We start from the raw sequence: 21,028 nt of genomic DNA on the forward strand, positions 1-21,028 counted from the left end.
GAGGTGCATCCTCAATCACGAGTACTATTCTTATCCTTGTACCTTTCTGAAATGAGTTATATCATCTCACACGATGTTTATTCGTACCCTTTGTGGTACATGTTGTGCCTTCTTCGTCTGGCAATACAATCCTAGGATCTATGCTTATCCACGAGGTTGCCTTTTCATCTTCAAATTTGCATAGATTTTCCTTCGCTACAATTCTATTGTCTTGTGGTGAGAAGCTCTTGGGTATTTGCTTTGTTCGTAACTTAGTGTTTGTAATCGGTTCCAGCTCATGCTGATGACGATTGCCTGAATTAATTTGTTGCAGATACAATTGGCAAGTCCTAGGAAAGGAGAAAGGGTTATCGACCATCTGCTGCATCCACACTATGCTTGATTATGGGTCTATTACAAATATGGATAATTTTGCAAAGAATCAATATGTGAATTCGAAGTTATGCAGTTAGGCTTACGGGCTACCTTTTAGATTAGGCTTTTGTGTATATATTTACTACACACGCGGATGCAAAAAGACCACCATAGTAGAGATCATAATGTAGTTTTCCGTAGTTACCTAGGATCGGTTCATGTACTTTATGTTGTTGTTGATACATGGCATGTTAGACTAGGGTATTACTACTTAGTGTTTCTATATGTAATGTACTATCCAAAATATGATGTATGATATGTCAGATCTTAACGTTGTTTCCCCAGTTTTGTGCATTAATTAGTATCATTGTGTAGTGCAATACTTTATAACTTGTTTGTACAATTTAAATTTTAATCAAAAATCAAACCTGTCTTCCAACACTTTATTTATGCACAATATTTATAAAAAATACTATTATTCTATCGTAAAAATGGACGGGCGCGGCAACGCGCGCCATCAACGATCTAGTAACCATGTAATATATTACTGTTATGAGACCCAACGCCACTACTAGTTTTTAACAGTGGCATGATATTGATTGTGTTGGGTGCCTACGTCAGCAAGACCGTTTTTATCATGTCATAGCTAGGCTTTTCTGCACTACTGAACAGTCTATCAGTATTTTAATCATGTACGAAAAGATATAAGAGGTCAAATAACAAGTGCACTTCTCTCAAAAGGAATACAAAATCCCAGATGAAAGTGGAAGATTTTTCCATCGGGTGATTTGCCTTCCCTCACAACAAGGTAATTTGCCTTCCGTTCAAATGGAATCAATTAAGAACAATAACATTGCACCTAATCCCTGCCCTATCATGGATTGCTACCCCTGAAAATCCTATTTCACGCATTCTCGTTGAATAGTCGGGACTCCACATACCCTCCTGAAAAGACTTGGTCCGGCCCAGTTTTGCTTGCCCAAAGTTGCCTGCACTGTTATTTTAGGTTTTTCTGTTTTTCTTATTTTTTTCTGTTTCTTTTTATAAGGTTTTATTTTTTTCAAACTCAGTTCATGTTTGAAATTTGTTCCTGCGAAAATATTCTTTCTTTTATGAAAATGTTCTGAATTACAAATAATTGCAGTTTAAAGAAAACAATCGATATTTTAGAAAAATTCGAAAAATGTTGGGTATTTTTAAAAAATTCTCTATTTTTTTCAAAATATGGTACTGTGTTATTTTTTTACCTTTTCCTATTTTTTGGTTGACTTTTTTCTAATTTTTGTTTTGAATTCTAAAAAATAGTACTCGCATTCAAAATTTTGTTCACAATTTATATTTAAATGTTCCTGCTTTATAAAATAATCGTGAATTATAAAAAACTGTTTTTGCTTTCGCAATGTGTTTATTTTTTCAAAAATGTTCATGTTTCACAAATTGTTCTCGAATTAAAAAAAGCTGCAGGATTTTTCAAAAAATGTTCATAAATTGGTCACAGTTTTCAAAACATGATCTTGTTTTCACATTTTTATAAAAAATGGTCATGTTTGACGAAAAATGTTTCTCTTTTTAAATTTCTTATTAAAATTTTGATCACCAATTCGAAAAATGTTCATGATTTGATGATGTTTGGGAATTTTGGAAAATGTTCTTCCTTTTCTAAATATGTTTGCCTGTTCAAAAAATGTATGTAAGTTCAAAAAATATTCATGTTTCAAAAATTGTACATAAGTTGAATAAATGTTCCCACTTCAAAAATTCTTTACAAATTTCAGAAATTATCTTTTTTCATAAATTTAAAATGTTCTGGTTTTTCATAAAATACTTCTCCTTCTTTTAATTTTTTTGTTAATATATTGAAAAGTTGTTCCAATTTTTTCACCAATTCTAAAAATGTTCATGATTTGAAAATGTTTGGAAATTTTACAAAATGTTCTTCATTTTCTAAAATATGTTTACCTTTTTAAAAAATGTACGTAAGTTCAAAAAATGTTCATGTTTCAAAAAGTGTACATAAGTTGAAAAAATGTTCCCACTTCAAAAATTGCTTACAAGTTTCAAAAAGTACTCCCACTGTAAACTAATATAAGAACGATTAGATCACTAAATAGTGATCTAATCGTTCTTATATTAGTTGACAGAGGAAGTACTTTAAAAAATGTTCTATGCTTTAAAATGCTCCTGTTTTCATATATTTTTGTGTTTTTAAAATTTCTTCAAAAATTCAAAAAGATTTCCCTTTATAATTTTTGTTTGTAAATACAAAAGTTGATTAAGTTTCATAAATTCAAAAGTTTCAAAATAGAAAACCTTCTAGAAAAAAGAGAAAGAGAAACACAAAAGAAAATAAAGAATAAGATAAAAAAGAAAAAAAAAAGAAAAAGAAACGAGATGATTAACTCTGCCAGCCTAGTCGTTTTGCTAGCCGCGGCTGCCCATTCGCTTGCCTGTGTGAAGCTATCCTTATTGGACACAGAATGCGTCCAATAGAAGGTCCCAGCTACTCCTGTAGCTGTTTTGAAGCCCTATGGTTAACTGGCCAGTTTTGTGCTCAGCGCAAGCCGTCGAATGCAGGTCATACGAGCGCTCCCGTTTCGCAAAAGAAAAAATAGCTCGACTCACGAACAAATTGGGGGCGGTTGAGAGGATGCGCCACGTGGTTGAGAGGATGCAACGACCGCTCGATTCAGGCGAAGTAGGTGACACGGCTGACCTGCAGTGGGATCCAGCATACGCACAAGTTGATCTAACCAACGCTCGCCGCTCGCGAGGGAATCGAGCGCGAGGATGCAAATGAACCGAGGGTCGGCCGATCCGCCTGCAAGGTACGGAAGGATGGGGGACACAGGTGGTGATGCCGCCTTATCTCCTGCAAACTTCTCCACTTGACTTTAAAACTATCCACAGTGGAAATAACATAAGTGTCGCTTAAGTAAAAATTATAATATGATAGCTAATTAAAAAAAAGAAGACAAATTAAATAACATAGTGAGTTACTCATACTACGAGTAACATCTCACTTACCAAAACAATATGAGTCCATAAATTGATAAATAAAGTATTGTACGACACCATACATATATTACTTCTCACTGTAAAAGATAGTAACATAGACTAGTCATGTTACTAGGCTAAGTTACTCTTCACCATAACTAGTTTAATAAACATGACCACACTTCAGTTTTTAAGCAGACACTCGTGCTGCACACTTCACTTGAGTTTCCAACTGATGCGTGTATATGCTTCCTCCCCAACCACTCTTCGCTTACCTTCTCTACTCCAGCAGCACAAAAAATTCAGAATCATTGTTGGGTAGATTCCCATGTATTCTTCCTTTGCGCAGCTGGTGCCCCAAGCAAAACCAGACATGTTCAGTATGACATGGATGCAAAAGCTTTGTTACTCTATAAATTATGAATAGATGCCGGGAAGACAAAAAAAATAAAGCATGTGCTTTAAGTGTGATGCCTCACCATTCATCTCTTTCCATCAGAATTGAATCTATTTTGCAATATCGTTAGCATCAGAAACTCTATCAATGTGGGACAAAACTGTTGTTTATGCTCCAGACCATGTGCGAGACATTCGTTAAACTAAAAAGGCAAGCTCACGAACAAAAAGATAATATATATATTATAATAAAACACTTAACACTTGAACGATCAAGTATGAACCTTTTCTAAAATCCGTGAACTTTTTAAATTAACGAATTTCTTCGTATTTTGGCGATTGTTTTTTTCTTCGAATATGAACGTGTACATGGGCTGGGCCACCAGTGCCGAATGGGAGCTTCCAGCACGTGCTTATTCTTCCTTGGGCCCAAGACTAGACGGGCCGTGTAATTTTTTCTCAAGCGAAATGGAAATAATAGCTCAGGCCTCAGTGTGTAGTAAAAATTAAATAAATAAAGTTCAGTGCGGAGCTCTGCTCCGTCGGTCGATCCCCACCCACAGATCGGAGCCACGGCCACGCTCCCGCCGTCCGTCGCCGCCGGGAGAGCGGCAGGCCGGAGCGGGAGAGTATCCTAGCGTGCCATGCCGCCGGAGACGAGGAGCAGGAGGGCGAGGGAGGCGCCGCCGCCGGCGCAGCGCCCTCGGCTCACGCGCGCCGGAAGCAGGGTCGATGCGCCGACCCGTGGCCGCTCCGGTAAGCACAAGACAAGGCTCTCTAGTTAAGCTAGCTAGAAGCCCGATTCACCTGTATATACTCCAGTGATGCTTCCCAGAAAATCTATTACAGTTAGGTTATCTACCGATTATTCTTCGAATACAGATCTGCATATGGCAAGTCTTTTTAGCAGCCTACTATTCAATCTAGATGGCATAACAACCTCCTAGCCCAAAGTCCAACTGATTGCGATACCTTCAGAGCTTTTTTTTATATGGTTAAGCCATAGATAACCTAAGAGCAATCCAATCCCATATATATTTTTTAATTTTAGGTCCTAGCTAATATTCAGTTAAGTTGGTTCCTACAATTTTTTAGTAACTCTAGATTTCTTAGGAACTTTATGGGCAGTTTTTTCTTTAGTAATTCTATACCATTTTCATATGTAGTTACAGTTTCTCTGGCATAAAAGGGGCATTTTTATACATGGTTCGAACTTCCCATGCGTATAGCAAGTATCGAAGAGGCATCGAGGAAGTTGCATTTTCTCTTGCAGTGTGGTTAGTGCTGCTTATAGCATCAAGGAGGGATCATATGTATGTATGTATGTATGTATGTGCAGTGGTATTTATAGCATTAAGTCAAGCCCTTGTGTCAGACAGAATTTGCTGGGCATGTAAGGTCGACTGGTCTGTCCTTTCTGTAAGTGACAGTGCTCCCGAGTCGGTTGAAAACGTGGACTCTAGAATTTCTTTAAGCTGTCAAGTTTTCATGATATATATTCAGAAGTATATGTTCTACTGAAATGCCCGGTTGATGGAACTTCTTCGACAGGTCAGGTTAGTGAGGATGTCAAGACCACATTCCAGAATCCTGCAAGTTCAGTACAAAACAATGTTATGTTATTAAAGGCGGTGACTGGAGAGGACGAGGGAGGCACGCCCATCCGAGACCTTGTTGCCGTCGTTCCGCCGGTGACGAGGGATGCGTGTGCATCGGAGACAGCGTTGCCGTCGTTGCAGCACACTCGACTCACACGCGCCAGAAGCAGGGGGCAGGCTCCGGCCAGTGGCCGCTCCGGTAAGTGGAAGACTGTACTGCCACCGTAAATCTTTTTAATCCCACATCACATCAGTAGTAGTAATCACCAAATAGATTACCCAGAGACCTGTAGATGTACAGTGATAGAGGTGTAGGCATAGATGTCTAGGGTTACAGGGTGCCAAAAAACCAACTCACATGTATGTATCTTACACTCTTTTAAGATGACCCAAGTGATTTAACACTCTTTTCGGGAAAATATCCTACAATTAGATTGTCTAGTTTGTGATTATGTTCCACTGCTTGAAGCTGTAGATAAATCTTTGAATAAAGCTGTCAAATTTTCCTGATATATTCAGAAGTATATTTTCTGCCGAAATGCCCAATTGATGGTGTTTTGACAGGTAAGGTTAATGAGGATGTTGAGACCAGATTCCAGCATTTGGCAAGCTCAGTACAAAATGATGTTATGCAGTTAAACGGAGCCATGGAGGCATCACTAGATTGTAAGTCCCCCCTAATTGGTACTTTTGGTCAAAAGGGCTATCATAAACGCTGCTTGTTATTTCCTCATGAGTTATCCAGAAAATCTCTTACAATGAGATTATCTTGTTCGTGATTAGGTCCCACTACTTGAAGCTGTAGATAAATCTTGAAATAAAGATATGGACATGACATCTACTACTGAAAGTAGATGGAATAACATCCTTATAGCCAAAAGTCCAACTGATTGCTATCTCTCCCAGCGGCGACACCTGCAGAGCAATAGATGGTCAAGCCATAGATAACCCAACAACAATCCAATCCCATAAAAGGGGGACTTTTAATTCTAGTTCATAGAAAATTAGTTCCTAGAAATTTTTAGTAATTATAATTTTTAGATATTTTTTTAGTAATTCTATACCATTTTTATATGTAGTTACAGTCTGTGTAGCTTAATTCTTTTATTTGACTATGTATAGATATGTATGGAAAGGACTACGCCGCAGCCTCTTCTTCGCGGATTCTCAACACTAGTGATGAAGCCGTAGAACCATCGTCACGTCATGACGGTCACAACACCTTGGGCACATACAAGGATGGGCAGGACAACTGCACATCCACTGGTCATGATGAGTCCGGCACCGCCACAAATCCTGAAGCCGCGGCCGATCGCGACGAAGGGACCGACCAAGGGGACCAGGCAGCTGGACAACACAAAAGGCAACGCAAGCCTAGGCGCCGAAACATGCTCGGCACCGATAGGATTGTTATCAACCGAGTGTCTGAGGCGGGTCTACCTGTTAGTCCCAAGAAGGCCAAACAAGGTTACAGGAATGCACTAGGCTGCATCCTTCGCGAAACCGTGAGCATTAATGAAACCAATCTCAGGTCGAAAGCGAACGGGAATTTGCGAGCGCTCCTCATATCGAAGCTGCACACTCATTACAAGTTCCCGGATGTATCCCTCAACGAGACCACTCTGGTAAACAACAGAGCCCTCTGCAAGTGGTCCAAGCTTTTGAGTAGTTGGAAATCCAAGGCCAAAAACGAATACCTTAAGAAAGATTATGAAACTGAGATAAAAAAGATGTGGCCTTCGGTTTCCGAGGAGGACTGGAACCTGTTCAAGCAGCACTGCGAGACCCCTGAAGTCAAGGAGATGGAAAAATGGGGAAAGGATATGCGGGCTAAGAACATTGGTAACCACACCCTTGGAAGCCGTGGTTACCCAGGAAAGAAGCCGAAGTGGGACAAGCAGGACACTGAATTCACTGCAGCAGGCGACTATCCTGTCATGGTGTTGGAGACGAGGAGTAGGAGGGCACACGCATCGGAGACCGCGTTGCCGTCGCCGCAGCGCCCTCAACTCACGCACGCTGGAAGCAGGGGGAATGCGCCGACCAGTGGCCGCTCCGGTAAGTACAAGACTCTCTAGTTCCACATCGGTAGTAATCGCCGAGTAGATTAACTAAGACTTGTAGCTGCACAGTAATAGGGTTACATGGGCTGGAACAGGGGGGAGTAATAAGGAGATCTGTTTCTCTCCTACTTCAGCGACACTTTTTTGATTCGTTTTTTAAGCTGGAAACCCAGTTCACGTGTATGATATATCCTTCTTGTTTTTAGACGACCCAGGTGATTTACCAATCTTTTCCAGAAAATCCAGTCTCTTACAGTTAGATTGTCTAGTTTGTGATTAGGTCCCACTGCTTGAAGCTGTAGATAGTTCTTTGAATAATGGTATGAATAACCCAAAAGCAATCCAATCCCATAAAAGGGACATTTTTATACATGGTTGGAACTTCTGATGCGTATAGTAAAGTATCGAAGAGGTATTGAGGAAGTTACATATTCTCTGGCAGTGTGGTTAGTGGTGCTTATAGCATCAAGGAGGGATCATATGTATGAATATGTAGTGGTATTTATATCATTAAGTCAAGCCCTTGTGTCAGACAGAATTTGCTGGGCATGTAAGGTCGACTGGTCTGTGCTTTTTGTAAGTGATAGTGATCCCGAGTCGGTTGAAAACGTGGACTCTAGATTTTCTGTAAGCTGTCAAATTTTCATGATATATATTCAGAAGTATATGTTCTACTGAAATGCCCAATTGATGGTGTTTCTACAGGTCAGGTTAATGAGGATGTCGAGAGCAGATTCCAGCATTTGGCAAGTTCAGTACAAAATGATGTTATGCAGTTAAAGGCGACGACCAGAGAGGACGAGGGAGGCACGCACACCCAAGACGTCGTTGCCGTCGTTCCACGGATGACGAGGAAGAGGGCAAGGGAGGCATGCGCATCGGAGACTGCGTTGCCATCGTTGCAGCACACTCGACTCACGCGTAATGGGAGCAAGGGGGAGGCGCCGACCAGTGGTTGCTCCGGTAAGTGGAAGACTGTATTAGCACCATAAATCTTTTTAGTCCCACATTGCATTGGTAGTAGTAAACACCAAATTGATTACCTAGAGACCTGTAGCTGTACAGTGATAGAGGTGTAGGCATAAATGTCTACGGTTACAGAGTGAAAAAACCCGAACTCACATGTATATATATATATATATCCTTCTGATTTTAAGATGACCCAAGTGATTTAACACTCTTCCAGAAAATATCTTACAATTAGATTCTCTAGTTTGTGATTAGGTCCCACTGCTTGAAGCTCTAGACAAATATTTGGATAAAGCTGTCAAATTTTCATGATATTCAGAAGTATATGTTCTGGTGAAATGAAATGCCCAATTGATGGTGTTTCGACAGATCAGGTTAATAAGGATGTCGAGAGCAGATTCCGGCATTTGGCAAGTTCAGTACAAAATGATGTTATGCAGTTAGAGGCAGCGACTGGAGAGGACGGGGGAGGCGCGCGCATCCAAGACCTCGTTACCATTGTTACACGGATGACGAGGAGGGCGGCGAGGGAGGCATGCGCATCAGAGACCGCATTGGTGTCATTGCAACGTATTCGACTCACACGCGGCGGAAGCAGGGGGGAGGCGCCGACCAGTGGCCGCTCCGGTAAATGGAAGACTGTACTACCATCGTAAAACTTTTTAGTCCCGCATCACATTGGTAGTAGTAATCACTAAATAGATTACCTAGAGACCTGTAGCTGTACAGTGGTAGAGGTATAGGCATAGATATCTAGGGTTACAGGGTGACAAAAAACCAACTCACATGGAGGCATCACTGGATCGCAAGTCCCCCCTAATTCGTACTTTTGGTGAAAAGGGCCATCATAACTGGTGCTAGTTATTTCCCCAGGAGTTATCCAGAAGATATCTTACAATGGGATTATCTAGTTCGTGATTAGGTCCGACTGCTTGAAGCTATAGATAAATCTTCAACTAATGATATGGACATGACAAGTCTTAGTAGCCTACTACTGAAACTAGATGAAATAACATCCTTATAGCCCAAAGCCCAACTAATTGCTAGCTGTCCCAGCTGCGACACCTGCAAAGGATTATATGGTTGGGTAAGCAATTGATAACCCAAGGACAATCCAATCCGATAACAGGGGAATTTTTAGTTCTAGTTCCTAGCAAATATTTAGTTCCTAGAAATTTTCAGTAATTATGGATTTGATAGATATTTTTTTAGTAATTCTATAGCATTTCTATATGTAGTTACATTTTGTGCTTAATTATTTTATTTAACAATTTACAGATATGTCTGGAAACGACTCCGACGCAGCCTCTTCTTCACGGACGATAAGCGCGGGCGATGAAGCTGTAGAACCGTCACCACGTCATGGCGATCCCGACGCTTTGGGCACATTCATGGATGGGCAGGACGACTACACATCCACTGTTCATGATGAGTCAGGCACCGCCACAAATCCTGCAGATGCGACCGATCGTGACGAAGGGACCGGCCAAGGGGACCAGGAAGCTGGACAACCTAAAAAGCAACGCAAACCTAGGCGCCGAAACATGCTTGGCACCAATAGGATTGTTATCAACCGAGTGTCTGAGGCGGGTCTACCTCTTAGTCCCAAGAAGGCCGAACGAGGTTACAGTAATGGCCTAGGCTGCATCCTTCGTGAAACCGTGAGCATTAATGAAACCAATCTCAGGTCGAAAGCCAACGAGAATCTGCGAGCACTCCTCATATCGAAGTTGCACACTCATTACAAGTTCCCGGATGAGTCCCTAGACGAGACTACTCCGGTAAATAACAGAGCCCTCTGCAAGTGGTCCAAGGTTTTGAGTACATGGAAATCCAAAGCCAAAAGCGAATACCTTGAGAAAGATTACATAACTGAGATAAAAAAGAAGTGGCCTTCGGTTTCTGAGGAGGACTGGAACCTGTTCAAGCAGCACTGCAAGACCCCTGAAGTCAAGGAGATGGAAAAATGGGGGAAGGATATGCGGGCAAGGAACATTGGCAACCACACCCTTGGAAGCCGTGGTTACCCAGGGAAGAAGCCAAAGTGGGACAAGCAGGATGCTGAGTTTGCTGCAGCAGGCATACCAAACCCCTTCAAGGAATTTGAAAACCCGCGTGAAAATGATTACATCAGGAGCCGGTGCAAATATGATGAAGAGACTAAGACATGGGTCTTGGACGAGAAAACGATGAAAGTCAAGGAACTCCTGGTAATTGATTAACCTGCTTATTTTTTGTTATGCTAATTAATTAGATTTCTTTCCAAGTAGTCACACTTCTAAATGGTTACCTCCCTATTGTAGAGGCAGTATCATGTGGAATCTCAAAGCTCCCAGGAGTCGGAGTCCTCGGCAAGGTGGGACGACCCTCTGAACAGGTCAATCAACGTGGTGCTCGGCAGGGACCCGAAAACAAGGCCAGCTTCTGGTCGTGTGAACGGTGTCGGGGTCAATGAAAAATGGGACACTCATTATCCCGAAGACCGCGAGCTTGCAAGGCAGAGAAGGAGAGCGAGCCGAGCTAGTTTTGAATCCAGATTGGCTGGAATGAGAGAAGAACTTAAAGAAGAAATGAGAGAGGAAATCGAGGTGAAAGCGAAAGCCATGGCGACAGCCCAAGTCATGGAAATGTGGCCCGATCTAATTGAGGCCGTCAAGCAGAGTTTAGCATCGGGGCAAACAGCACCACCACCGTCCGCTGTAACGTTGGCGCCGGCCAATGTCATTTTGGAGAAAGAGCCGCGTCCTGGTGCACATCATAGCAGCCACTCTGTCTGTTTCATGGGCTAGATGTCGTCACTTAACGGTAAGCGTTGCTGGCTGAACAAATACCTTCTTACATGGTTTCATTGTTCAGGTCTCTAACATCGACGATGGATACATGTTTCGCAGGAAGAGACTCTGTTTACTCTCCTCGCCATGGTGAAGGGCCAAACAGCACGATGCTGAACCCTAATGAGTTTTATGCAAGTTTGGATTTTCATCTGCTGCATGCTCTGTGGAATACTGCCATGTTACATAGGCTGCTAGGGCTCATTGTTCTGTTTGTGTTAATCTTTTGTTGACCTTTGAAAGTCAAGTATCTATAATGATCTTTGAATAAACTGAATTTCGAACATGCACTTCTAACAAGAATCCCTTTCTACATACATCTAGCAAGTATATCTGGTAATTGCCGATAGCAACTTGCTTGTTTTCCTCTCCTTTTCACTGCAAGTATCCGTGTATCTAACAAGACTCCTCTAGCACACATACTATTTTACTAGCAAGTTTCAGGAGCTGTGTTTATTTATTTGTTGCAGAAGCTTTTGATTTTTGAGCATGTGTTTCTCCCAGGGTGGTTGTTCTGGTTACATATGGCCAGCTAATAGCATGATTTAGCTTGCATATTAAGATTTGGATATTTAGCTAATAGCATGATTTAGTTTTTTTGGTGGCTTGTCAGTGACTTGTTATACTTGTGTTCAGTTTGTGATATTAGGCGGTCGGTGCGTTGATGGACTAGTTATATGAAACTGGTTGTTACTTTTTCCACATCTATCTTGTTGATATCTGTAGGAGTAAATTCCATGTCCTGTTACCGGTGTATTTACGGGAATTGTTTTTTCTTTTGTCTGTTTCACTGAAATAAATAGTGTTTTAATAAAACTGTTCCTAGTGTTCCATAACATTGAGCGGCTTGTCGTCATTGTAGATAACTTTTTTTGGGTCGGATTATAGGTTGTAGAGTCAGCAACTTATAGTTTAAATTTCTTTTAGAGTTGGTCCCAAGGGCTTTACCTCTATCCATATCATTTCCCATGTACACAGAAACTAGTACAATGCTACATGAATTTCAGATCGGATGAAACTGTTTCTGTTGTTACCTGCCACGAGTTTGTGGAAAACTGGCCCGCCGTTTAGGGACTGATTGCCGAGCGCTCCAGCTGCTCTGTTTTCAGTACTGGCCCGCTACAGCTGCAGGACCTCCTCCACCCTCCTGATGACCATCTTCATACTGTCAAACACTTGGGACATCTCCGTGATTTGGTGGAACTTGGACCCTACATGGCTTCCGTTAGATCATGCCACGTACTCCATGGACAATCTGGGCCGGTTATCGACAAGGACAGAAAAGCAGTTTATGTAGCATTGTCAATTCATATGGCTAGTATATTAGGTGCTCAACATTCAAGCTGGAGCCTTGCAACCCTCCGCGCCTCAGGCGTAGGCATTGGTACAAGAGCAGAGCAAGCTCCTCGCTTGGCCTTGGGAAATCCTAAAGCTTTCCTTGCCAGACAAAGCAAGAAAGCAGAGCTAGCCACCTTCTGGTCTACAGTAGCATCCTTCAATTCAAACTTACCACTATACATAAGCTCCGTCAATGCCAGTTCATCAACTAGGTTGATCTCACATCCCACTTTGCCCTTCACTTCATCCTCACTGATGATGACCCATATGGATCATAGTTTTAAATAGCCGTCTATAGCCTTGCTATAGCCTTTTGAGCATGGTGCCGCTAAATGATATCATGTATAAATAAACCGCTATAGCCTGTTATAGCTTCGCTGTAGCTGATTTAGAGGCCTGCCGCTATTTGTCATAGCCCGTTATTTAAAACATTGATATGTATTCATTAAAATAAATGTATATTGACACAATAGATAAATTCTTCAAATTCAAGCAGACAAGAACAACAAAATCTTTCGCAGGATCACCATACAAACTAAATTGCAATCTTCAATCACACTCACGGGGAAGGCTACATTTAGTTGTTGTTTTTTCATGTTTTTAACTCCTAGTTCTGACAAGGACCCCTTCATAAAGTAGGATAATTGCATGTACACGCTAGTCCGAATAGTTCAAATGGAACATCGAATTTAAAACATTTTAGCTTCACAAGATATATGCAAGTTTTACCACATAAGTTCACAACCTGCTTCCTAGTTCAAGTGGTAAGCCCACCCCCCTCCTCTTGTGTTTGTTTGGAAGACGTGACATCAACCCCTCCACCAAGATTCATGCCACAAGACCAAACGGGAAAACCTTCCCATCGAGCATTTGCCAGATATCATTTCTCTTTAATAAAGTTAGGGTGTGTGTGACACCAAATGTATACTCAAAACATGATTGCTTCTTCTTGGACAGAATCAGATCTCGTGTTGTTTTTCGGGAGAAAATAAAGGAGCGCTCGCCCTGGCAACTGCTTGCATCGAACAGTTCAAAAAAACCTAACGATGCATCAAACCCGCGTCAAGATCCGTGCCACGAGATTGAATGACAAACATGGCGTTTGCTGGGAAAACCTTGAAGCGAACATTCACTAGATATCATTTCTCTTTAATAAAGTTAGGACGTGTGTGATACCATATGTACATTCAAAATCTGTTTGATGTGATTCTACAAAAAATAATGTTGATAAAATATGCTCAAAATAAATCAAACTACAAACAAACTGACAATTTTGCTGCTGATATTACGATGCAAACCCGGGTATCAATAGACAATCATATATTCTAGAAATTCGTGTCTAGATATATGTTAGATAACATGCTTTTGAGCTCTTAGCCAAGATATTTATAAGCCTCAAATGGAACATAATACATACATATACAATATGATTTTGATCTAAGTTCTCCAAATCAATTTGTGCACAGGCTTGCAATTTTTCTTTTTCTTGGGCCTTGGGACACTTGATTGAATGAATATTTAGAATAACCAATGCATCAAATATAAAATAACAATAAAATATTTTATATTGACTAAAAGTATGGTATGGGTGATAAGTGCTAGAACTGTATACAAATATGTTATCATTTTTTCTATGTGTAATAGAAAACATTGTAACTAAATTATACAATGAATCTATAAGTTATATAGAAATAAAAGTTTGGTATAAAACCATAAATAGGTAAAAGAAAGTTTTATAATATTTATCTGAGATACAATTTAGTCTTGTTTGTAATTTGCACATATTGTATAAAAAATATTGATTTGAATCGTTGTGACTATATATATAAAAAGATGGATTCGTACTAACTGGTTGTTGATGCAACTGCGTGGTAGCATGCGGATAATTGATGTGTCCATGAAAACCTTTGGCGCCGCCGGTAACAAATTACTGTCTGCTACCGCCTATACCTGCAAATGCACCTCTTCTTCCGAGTCTATTGACGATGGTCAGCCAGTAGCGTAGCAGCGGACACCATTTCAGTTAGGCTTCGCACTAGGTTATCGATAAAACTAGAAAATCGGGTTGATGTTGCATTGGAAATTGAGATAGTTGTGTACTAGTAGTATATATTAGGTGACCGACATTCAAACTGGAACCTTACAACCGTCCATACCTTAGGCCGAGCATACTATACTTAAATTTCTGTGATATACTAAAACATTATCTAGTTTTTCAGCTTTGGGTTCTTTCGGTGGATTTTAAACTTAAATCTCTCGGAGAGCAAGTGCTCAAACAAACTGTCAAAATCACATGGTCAATGATTCATATTGTAGCAGGGTGGTTATTTATAGTCGCAACCTCTTCGAAAGAACAAGAAACTAGTTGTTTGATGCCCCCTTGTAGCTCGACCTCCATCTCTATCTTATCCCCCTCCGTCCATTCTTGTTCACGCCACCAGCATCACAACTGTGGTGATTAGCGGTGATGGCACGAATGATTATATGGTTCTTGCTTGTCCCCCCTCCATGAATCATTTTTGTTTCTTGAACGCAGTAGCTGATTCAAGCTTTCCTGAAAAAAAAAATTAGAACCCAGGTATTTTTTGGCCGTGGAGCTGCCTGATTTTTTACTTCATCATTGCATGCTGCCGAGGTAGATCATATATTGCTTCTTTTACAATCAAGTGTTAGTTGAACTTATTTTTTCTTTTAATACCGATGACTGAGATCAATCTTGTTTGTGGGCTCATGGAGCGTTAGTCCTAGCTAGGAGCCTAGGAAGCATGTGTGTGACTGTTTGGTGCAAAGGTTGGTCGGCCCAATCATTGTACTGTTACTACTTTCTAACCCCCCCCCCTCCTTAAAAAATATAAGACATTTTAGATCGCTACTTTAGTGATATAAAATATCATGTATTTGTTTATGGAGGGAGTACTTGTCTTTTTTTGAACATAAGGAGATTTTTATTCCATTAGCAACATTTTACAGAGAGGAGCGTGAATGGACTCACACTTGACATGGAAATAACATTCCTACCAACGCAAAGACCCGTGTCCGAAGAAAGACGCCTAATGGCTAGAGGCCTATACTGAATTTTGAGAGCTAGCTTTGCTTGATGATGAGCCTTAACATTAAAGTGCCTATTGACTTGAGTTATCATGCTAGAATGGAAAGTTTGGGACACCTGAATAGTTACAAGGGTGGGCCTAATGCTCCAATAGCCTGCATCCTTGAAGATGGATGTCGTCTTTGCCCCCGATGCCAAGAAATAGCTATCCGTGTAAAAACATGGTTCATGTAGATGAAGTGCTTTAGCTAGCACGGAAACAAGATGAAATCCAAATGCTTCAGGCTGGAGGGGAGTCGATGCTGGTGGAGATAAAGCAGAGACATGCAGTTGTTGGCAATGTTGGTTGCTTCCAGTTTGGATAATGATGCCAATGCCCGCTGGACATGGTTGTGCATTTCCTTCATTTTTCCATGCCGCATCACAGAAGATGGCATTACCTACAATCAGAAAAATATCCTGTTGTGGCACTATATGTTGGTCTATCGAGCGAGTGGAGCGCTGTCCGTGAGGAGTCAACATATCTTCAAGCTTCGATCCTTGCATGATTGCATCAGGTACATGGAACACCTGTGATGGTTTGCAGAATCTTCTACCAAATAGAGCATCATTTCTTGCCTTCCAAATAGACCACAAAAAAGTGTATAAAGTAGTGATGTTGATATGGGGATGATCTGAATTTTGAAGTGAGCAAAGCCTGCATTATTTGAGGAATTCAATGATGGTTTGTTGCAATGACCTCTGTTCTGATGAACCAAGGAGAGGAGAATCATGCAACTTTAGATAAAGGGCATAGAAAAAACATGTGCATTTCATCTTCTAAAGTACTACATCTGACACATTCTTCTACAATGTGTTTGGAGAACTTACTTGCTTGTTTACCAGTGGGAAGAGCTCTGTGAAGAAGCCTTTAAAAAAAGTTTGAACTCTTGGCAATATGTTTTTCTTGCCATACCTGATTAAGAAGAGCAACAATCTGCTGGGGAACTATTTTTGGTCTCTGGCTAGCCGACAGATCAAGATTATTGAAACAATGTTTGTAAGCACTTTTTGAAGAGCAATCACCTGCATGAGTTAGTTTCCAAACACGGACATCCTGCATCGAAGAATTAATAATAGGAGTTTGCAGAATAGCATTGTCAATATGTGAAGTAAACAAAGAGTTGATTAAATCTATGCTCCAAGTTTTCTAGTTCGGAATCCAAAGTCCTTAACCGTAGCAGGATAAACAAAAGGAGGATGCTGAATAATCAAATTATCATAAATACTTTGCCACTGAGAGAACCAAGGGGAACTCCAAATGGAGCTACTGCCATCAACAATTTGGTAAAAGGAGGCTGAAATCAGAAGAGGTCTCACCTTGAGAATTGATGTCCAAAATGCATATTTTGGTATATTTAGCCTAGCTCTCCAGATGGATGTGTCACTGTGGTACTTCGCCTTTGAAGATGAGGGCAAGATGGCTTTGGGGTTCCTTTGCCAACTTCCAAGCCGCCGAAAGGATCAGTCCTTGATTAATAGCCTCAAATTTCTAACTCCAAGCCACCATTTTTTTTCGATACACGTATAAGCCCGATACAAGTCCTTGATTAAGAACGTGTTTTTTAACCAGACTAGGTTTGTCATTGCTAATGGTGAATCAACTAGATTCTGGGAGGATACATGGTTAGGGGATGTGCCCCTAGCACTGGAATATCCGCAGCTATACAATATTGTCCAACGCAGACAAGCGTCGGTTGCGGCAGTCTTGAGCAACACGCCTCTAAATATCAGATTTCGTCGATCTTTGATCGGTGAAAGATGGACCAGATGGCTACACTTAGTTAGAAGATTAATGCAAATCCAACTGTCGGATAGGCCCGACACTATTCGTTGGAAGCTAACTAAGGATGGGTCCTTTTCGGTAAAATCTATGTACCTTCATCTTATTGATTCGGGGTACATTCCAAGATCCAAGCATGTCTGGGAGGTCAAAGTTCCGTTGAGGATAAAGATCTTTATGTGGTTCGTTCACAAAGGTGTTATCCTCACGAAAGACAAGTTGGCAAAACACAAATGGAAAGGTAACGAGCGATGCAACTTTTGTGACAACAAGGAAACTATCAAGCACCTCTTTTTCCAATGTCCGATGGCTAAAATCTTATGGCGTTCTATACACATTGCTTTTAATATCACCCCCCACTAGTGTCAACACGTTGTTTGGGACGTGGGTAGAGGGAATTGGTGGTCATTTGGCAAAGAGTATCCGGGTTGGAGCATGCGCATTACTATGGGCAATTTGGAACTGCAGAAATGATTTAGTTTTTTAACAGATGCACATCTATACATTTTTTACAGGTTATATACAGGGCTACCGCACTGACCCGCACGTGGTCATTACTCACTCCTGTGGATTTCAGGGAGCTTATGGTTACTGGGTGTATCCGCTGGGAGATGGTAGCACAGGTTATCTTCAACCGGTTTGGATGGCGGCAAGCTAATAGGATAGGTGGCTAGGCATCTACTTATTATACTTTCGCTGCTTGGGCGCTTTGGGCGCTTTGTATCGATTCGTTCTTGTTCTTTAGTGTCAACATTGTTGTACTCGTTCCGGATTTGGTTTCTTTTTAATTAATAAAGGGCTGCATGCATCTCTCGATGCAGAGGCCGGGGCGATGCCTCCTTTTCAAAAAAAAGTATAAGCCCAAGCTCTAAGACAAAGAATTCTTGAAGCTTGATCTTCCTTCACACCTGTCCACCAAAATTTTCTTATAACAACCGTGAGTTTCGGTATAAACTTCTTTGAAAAGAGGATATTTGACATATAGTATAGACAAGGATAGACGAAAAAGCAGATTTGATAAGTGTTAGTCTAGCAACATGTGAAAGCACTTAAATTAGATTTGAATTTATCATACATAAAACTGTAAGTTGACGATCTGTCTTTTGCAGGAAGGATGAGAGGATAGCCCAAATGAATGGTGTTATAGTCAATATCTGAGACCGAGAAGATTCTCTTGATATCTTGCTTAACCTGCATATCGACATTTTTACTAAACATAACACCAGATTTGCTCTAGCTCGGGAGTTGTCCCGAGTCTTGGCAAAATTGATGTAATATTTGAGATATGGTACCTACTTCCTGTATGTTAGCTTTGCCACGGACATGCAGATCATCCGCCAACATCAAAGAATGAATTGGAGGGCAATTAAAAGAGAGATACCCGACAAGTGATTGGTTTGTAGAGCATCCTGAAGCACCTGAGAGAGTTCATTTACTGCAAAAACAAAAAGAGTTGGTGACAAGGGGCATCCCTGCCTAATGTCTCTGTTACTTTTGAAGAGAGCAAAAGACCGGTCATTAATGATAATCGAGAAAATTGGCAAAGAGATACATGCATGAACAAGGTTTATGAAATGGTGATGAAGACTCTTAAAAGTAAAAGCCGAAGCAATGAAATGTCAGTCAATTCTATCAAAAGCTTTGGCTAAATCGATTTTGAGCATGAAATCCAGGCCATCCCATGAAGCAACAGAGAACGAGTGTGCAATTTCCTGAGCTACAATGATATTATTGCTAATGCGTCTTCCCTCAATGAATGCTTGTTGGGAAGGATGAATATAATCAGGCAAGTGCTCTTTCTATCTATTAGCTAAGGATTTTGCAATTATTTTGTAAATGACACTTCAAATACTGATGGGTGTAAAGTTCGACGGCAAATGGCAAACCAGCTTCTTAGGAATGAGAGCAATATTGGTGTCACAAAGGAGAGGAGGGAGGATAAATGCGATGTAGAAGTTTCTAACTATGTTAGTTACATCGTCTACAATCCAACTCCAAGCCAAGGTATAGAACGCTACATTGAACCCATCAGGGCCTGGAGATGCATGTTTCTTCATAGTCTTGAGGATCTCCCAAATTTCCTGCTTGTCCGGAATAGTATTTGTGAAATGATGTGCATCATGTGGACAAGAAGTGCTCAAGAATGGCCTGCCACTGTTAGAACATGAAGACATATATACAGATTGTTTTGAAGTAATGAACAAACTCATGAGCAATATCATCCGGGTCAACAAGATTGTTGCCATGCAAATCTTTAATTGAAGTGATTCGGTTATGCTGTTTATGTTTGAGTACCGCATTTCGAAAAACCAAGGTGTTCCTGTCTCCGCGCACTGCCCAATGCTTCTTAGCTCGCTGCCTGTAAAATTCAGTGAGTTTGGGCATATTTTCTTCATATTGGGCAATGAGTTTTACCACCAAGCGACGATCTTGTTCTTGAATCAGTTGCTTCTGGATCAAATTTATTTGATCTTGAAGTGTAGTTAGCTGTTGCTAAATTGGTTTTCTTCTTTTTGCACCATTTCTTAAGAGTACCTGCAAGGTTAGTTGTCCTGGCATACAACGATTGATTAACAGAGGAGCACCAAGCAGATTTTGCGACATTTTGGAAGTCTTCTTCCACGGTCCACCAGTTTTCAAATATACAATTGAGCTTCGGTTTACGAAATTGAGACTCGGTAGAAACAAGAATGGCGCATGATCGTTGAGAATAATGGGAAGATTAAAACATTTAAACACATCAAACCATTCAGCATTTGCAACACAGCAGTCAAGCCTTTCAAACACAGGGGTTGACTAGAAACGCTTGTTCGTCCAAGTATAGGCAGGCCCACTAAAACCAAGATCAAAGAGACCACATTGTTTAACATAACCATCAAAGGTACGTATACAATAGTGATTAACCTTGGCAGAGGTAATATCCCCATCAAGCATGATGTTATTTAAATCATTTAAGCAAACAACGTGCTTCCCAAGATTATCATACAGAAAAGTTGAAATATATTCCCAAATCATCGTGGTGTGGCGATGATGAGGATTACCATACACCAAGAAAAATAAATAACGCGTTATACAAAATAGGGTTGCCCCTGAAAATATGTTATTAGCTTGCTATAGCGTGCTATTAATGAGACGATTTTCTACACGCTATAGTGTGCTATTAATGGCGTTATAGCATCACTATTTTTTTCAATACCATACACAGAAACCAGCAGAAACTCAAGATTAGTAGCTATATGCACAGCAGCAGCTAAGATAACATAGCATTTAGAGAACTTGACGGACTTGTTATCTTCAGTTATGTTATTGCTTCTATCAGGACTAACCCAATGATTGAACCCCAAATTGTATATAGTATATAGCCTTGGACAGGGGATATGTGGTCGAGATCCGAGTTAGTTGATCGGCCATGATTTGATGGATGATGAACACCTGAACCTGAAAATGTGTTTTAATATGCAAGTGGTTGGTTTGTGTGCTCATTATGTTTGCTGGATTGACAGTTGAAACCTTGTGAAGCAGTGGAGAGGCAGTGTAGTGGTGTCCCCATTATGCCAAGATGAGGAACATCTTCCTGATAAGATCAACTGTAATAGATCCTTCATATCGCCTCT

The 21,028-nt window shown here is 40.7% G+C and overlaps 1 protein-coding gene across 3 annotated transcripts; it reads left to right on the forward strand.

The window, feature by feature from the left end:
* Positions 1-4,250: 4,250 nt before the first annotated feature.
* On the forward strand, positions 4,251-11,522 carry LOC123413585. Of its 3 annotated transcripts, XM_045106521.1 has the most exons (9): positions 4,251-4,500; positions 5,296-5,541; positions 5,907-6,008; positions 6,465-7,400; positions 8,111-8,368; positions 8,744-9,001; positions 9,653-10,584; positions 10,678-11,179; positions 11,266-11,522. In XM_045106521.1, the coding sequence occupies exons 1-8, from the start codon at positions 4,389-4,391 to the stop codon at positions 11,161-11,163; spliced, it is 3,330 nt and encodes a 1,109-aa protein (XP_044962456.1). In that variant the 5' UTR covers positions 4,251-4,388; the 3' UTR covers positions 11,164-11,179; positions 11,266-11,522. The 3 variants fall into 3 exon arrangements, with proteins under 3 accessions (XP_044962456.1, XP_044962458.1, XP_044962457.1); XM_045106523.1 differs by lacking the exon at positions 8,744-9,001; XM_045106522.1 differs by lacking the exon at positions 5,296-5,541 and having other exon boundaries at positions 4,269-4,500.
* Positions 11,523-21,028: the final 9,506 nt, after the last annotated feature.

Source organism: Hordeum vulgare, chromosome 7H (genome assembly GCF_904849725.1).
Source record: "Hordeum vulgare subsp. vulgare chromosome 7H, MorexV3_pseudomolecules_assembly, whole genome shotgun sequence".
Lineage (NCBI taxonomy): Eukaryota > Viridiplantae > Streptophyta > Magnoliopsida > Poales > Poaceae > Hordeum > Hordeum vulgare.

Coding starts and splice junctions, on each gene's coding strand:
- LOC123413585 (XM_045106521.1), top strand. CDS start 4,389: ATGCCGCCGGAGACGAGGAGCAGGAGGGCGAGGGAGGCGCCGCCGCCG. Junction 5,542..5,906: donor TCCGGCCAGTGGCCGCTCCG/GTAAGTGGAAGA, acceptor GTGTTTTGACAG/GTAAGGTTAATGAGGATGTT. Junction 9,002..9,652: donor GCCGACCAGTGGCCGCTCCG/GTAAATGGAAGA, acceptor AACAATTTACAG/ATATGTCTGGAAACGACTCC.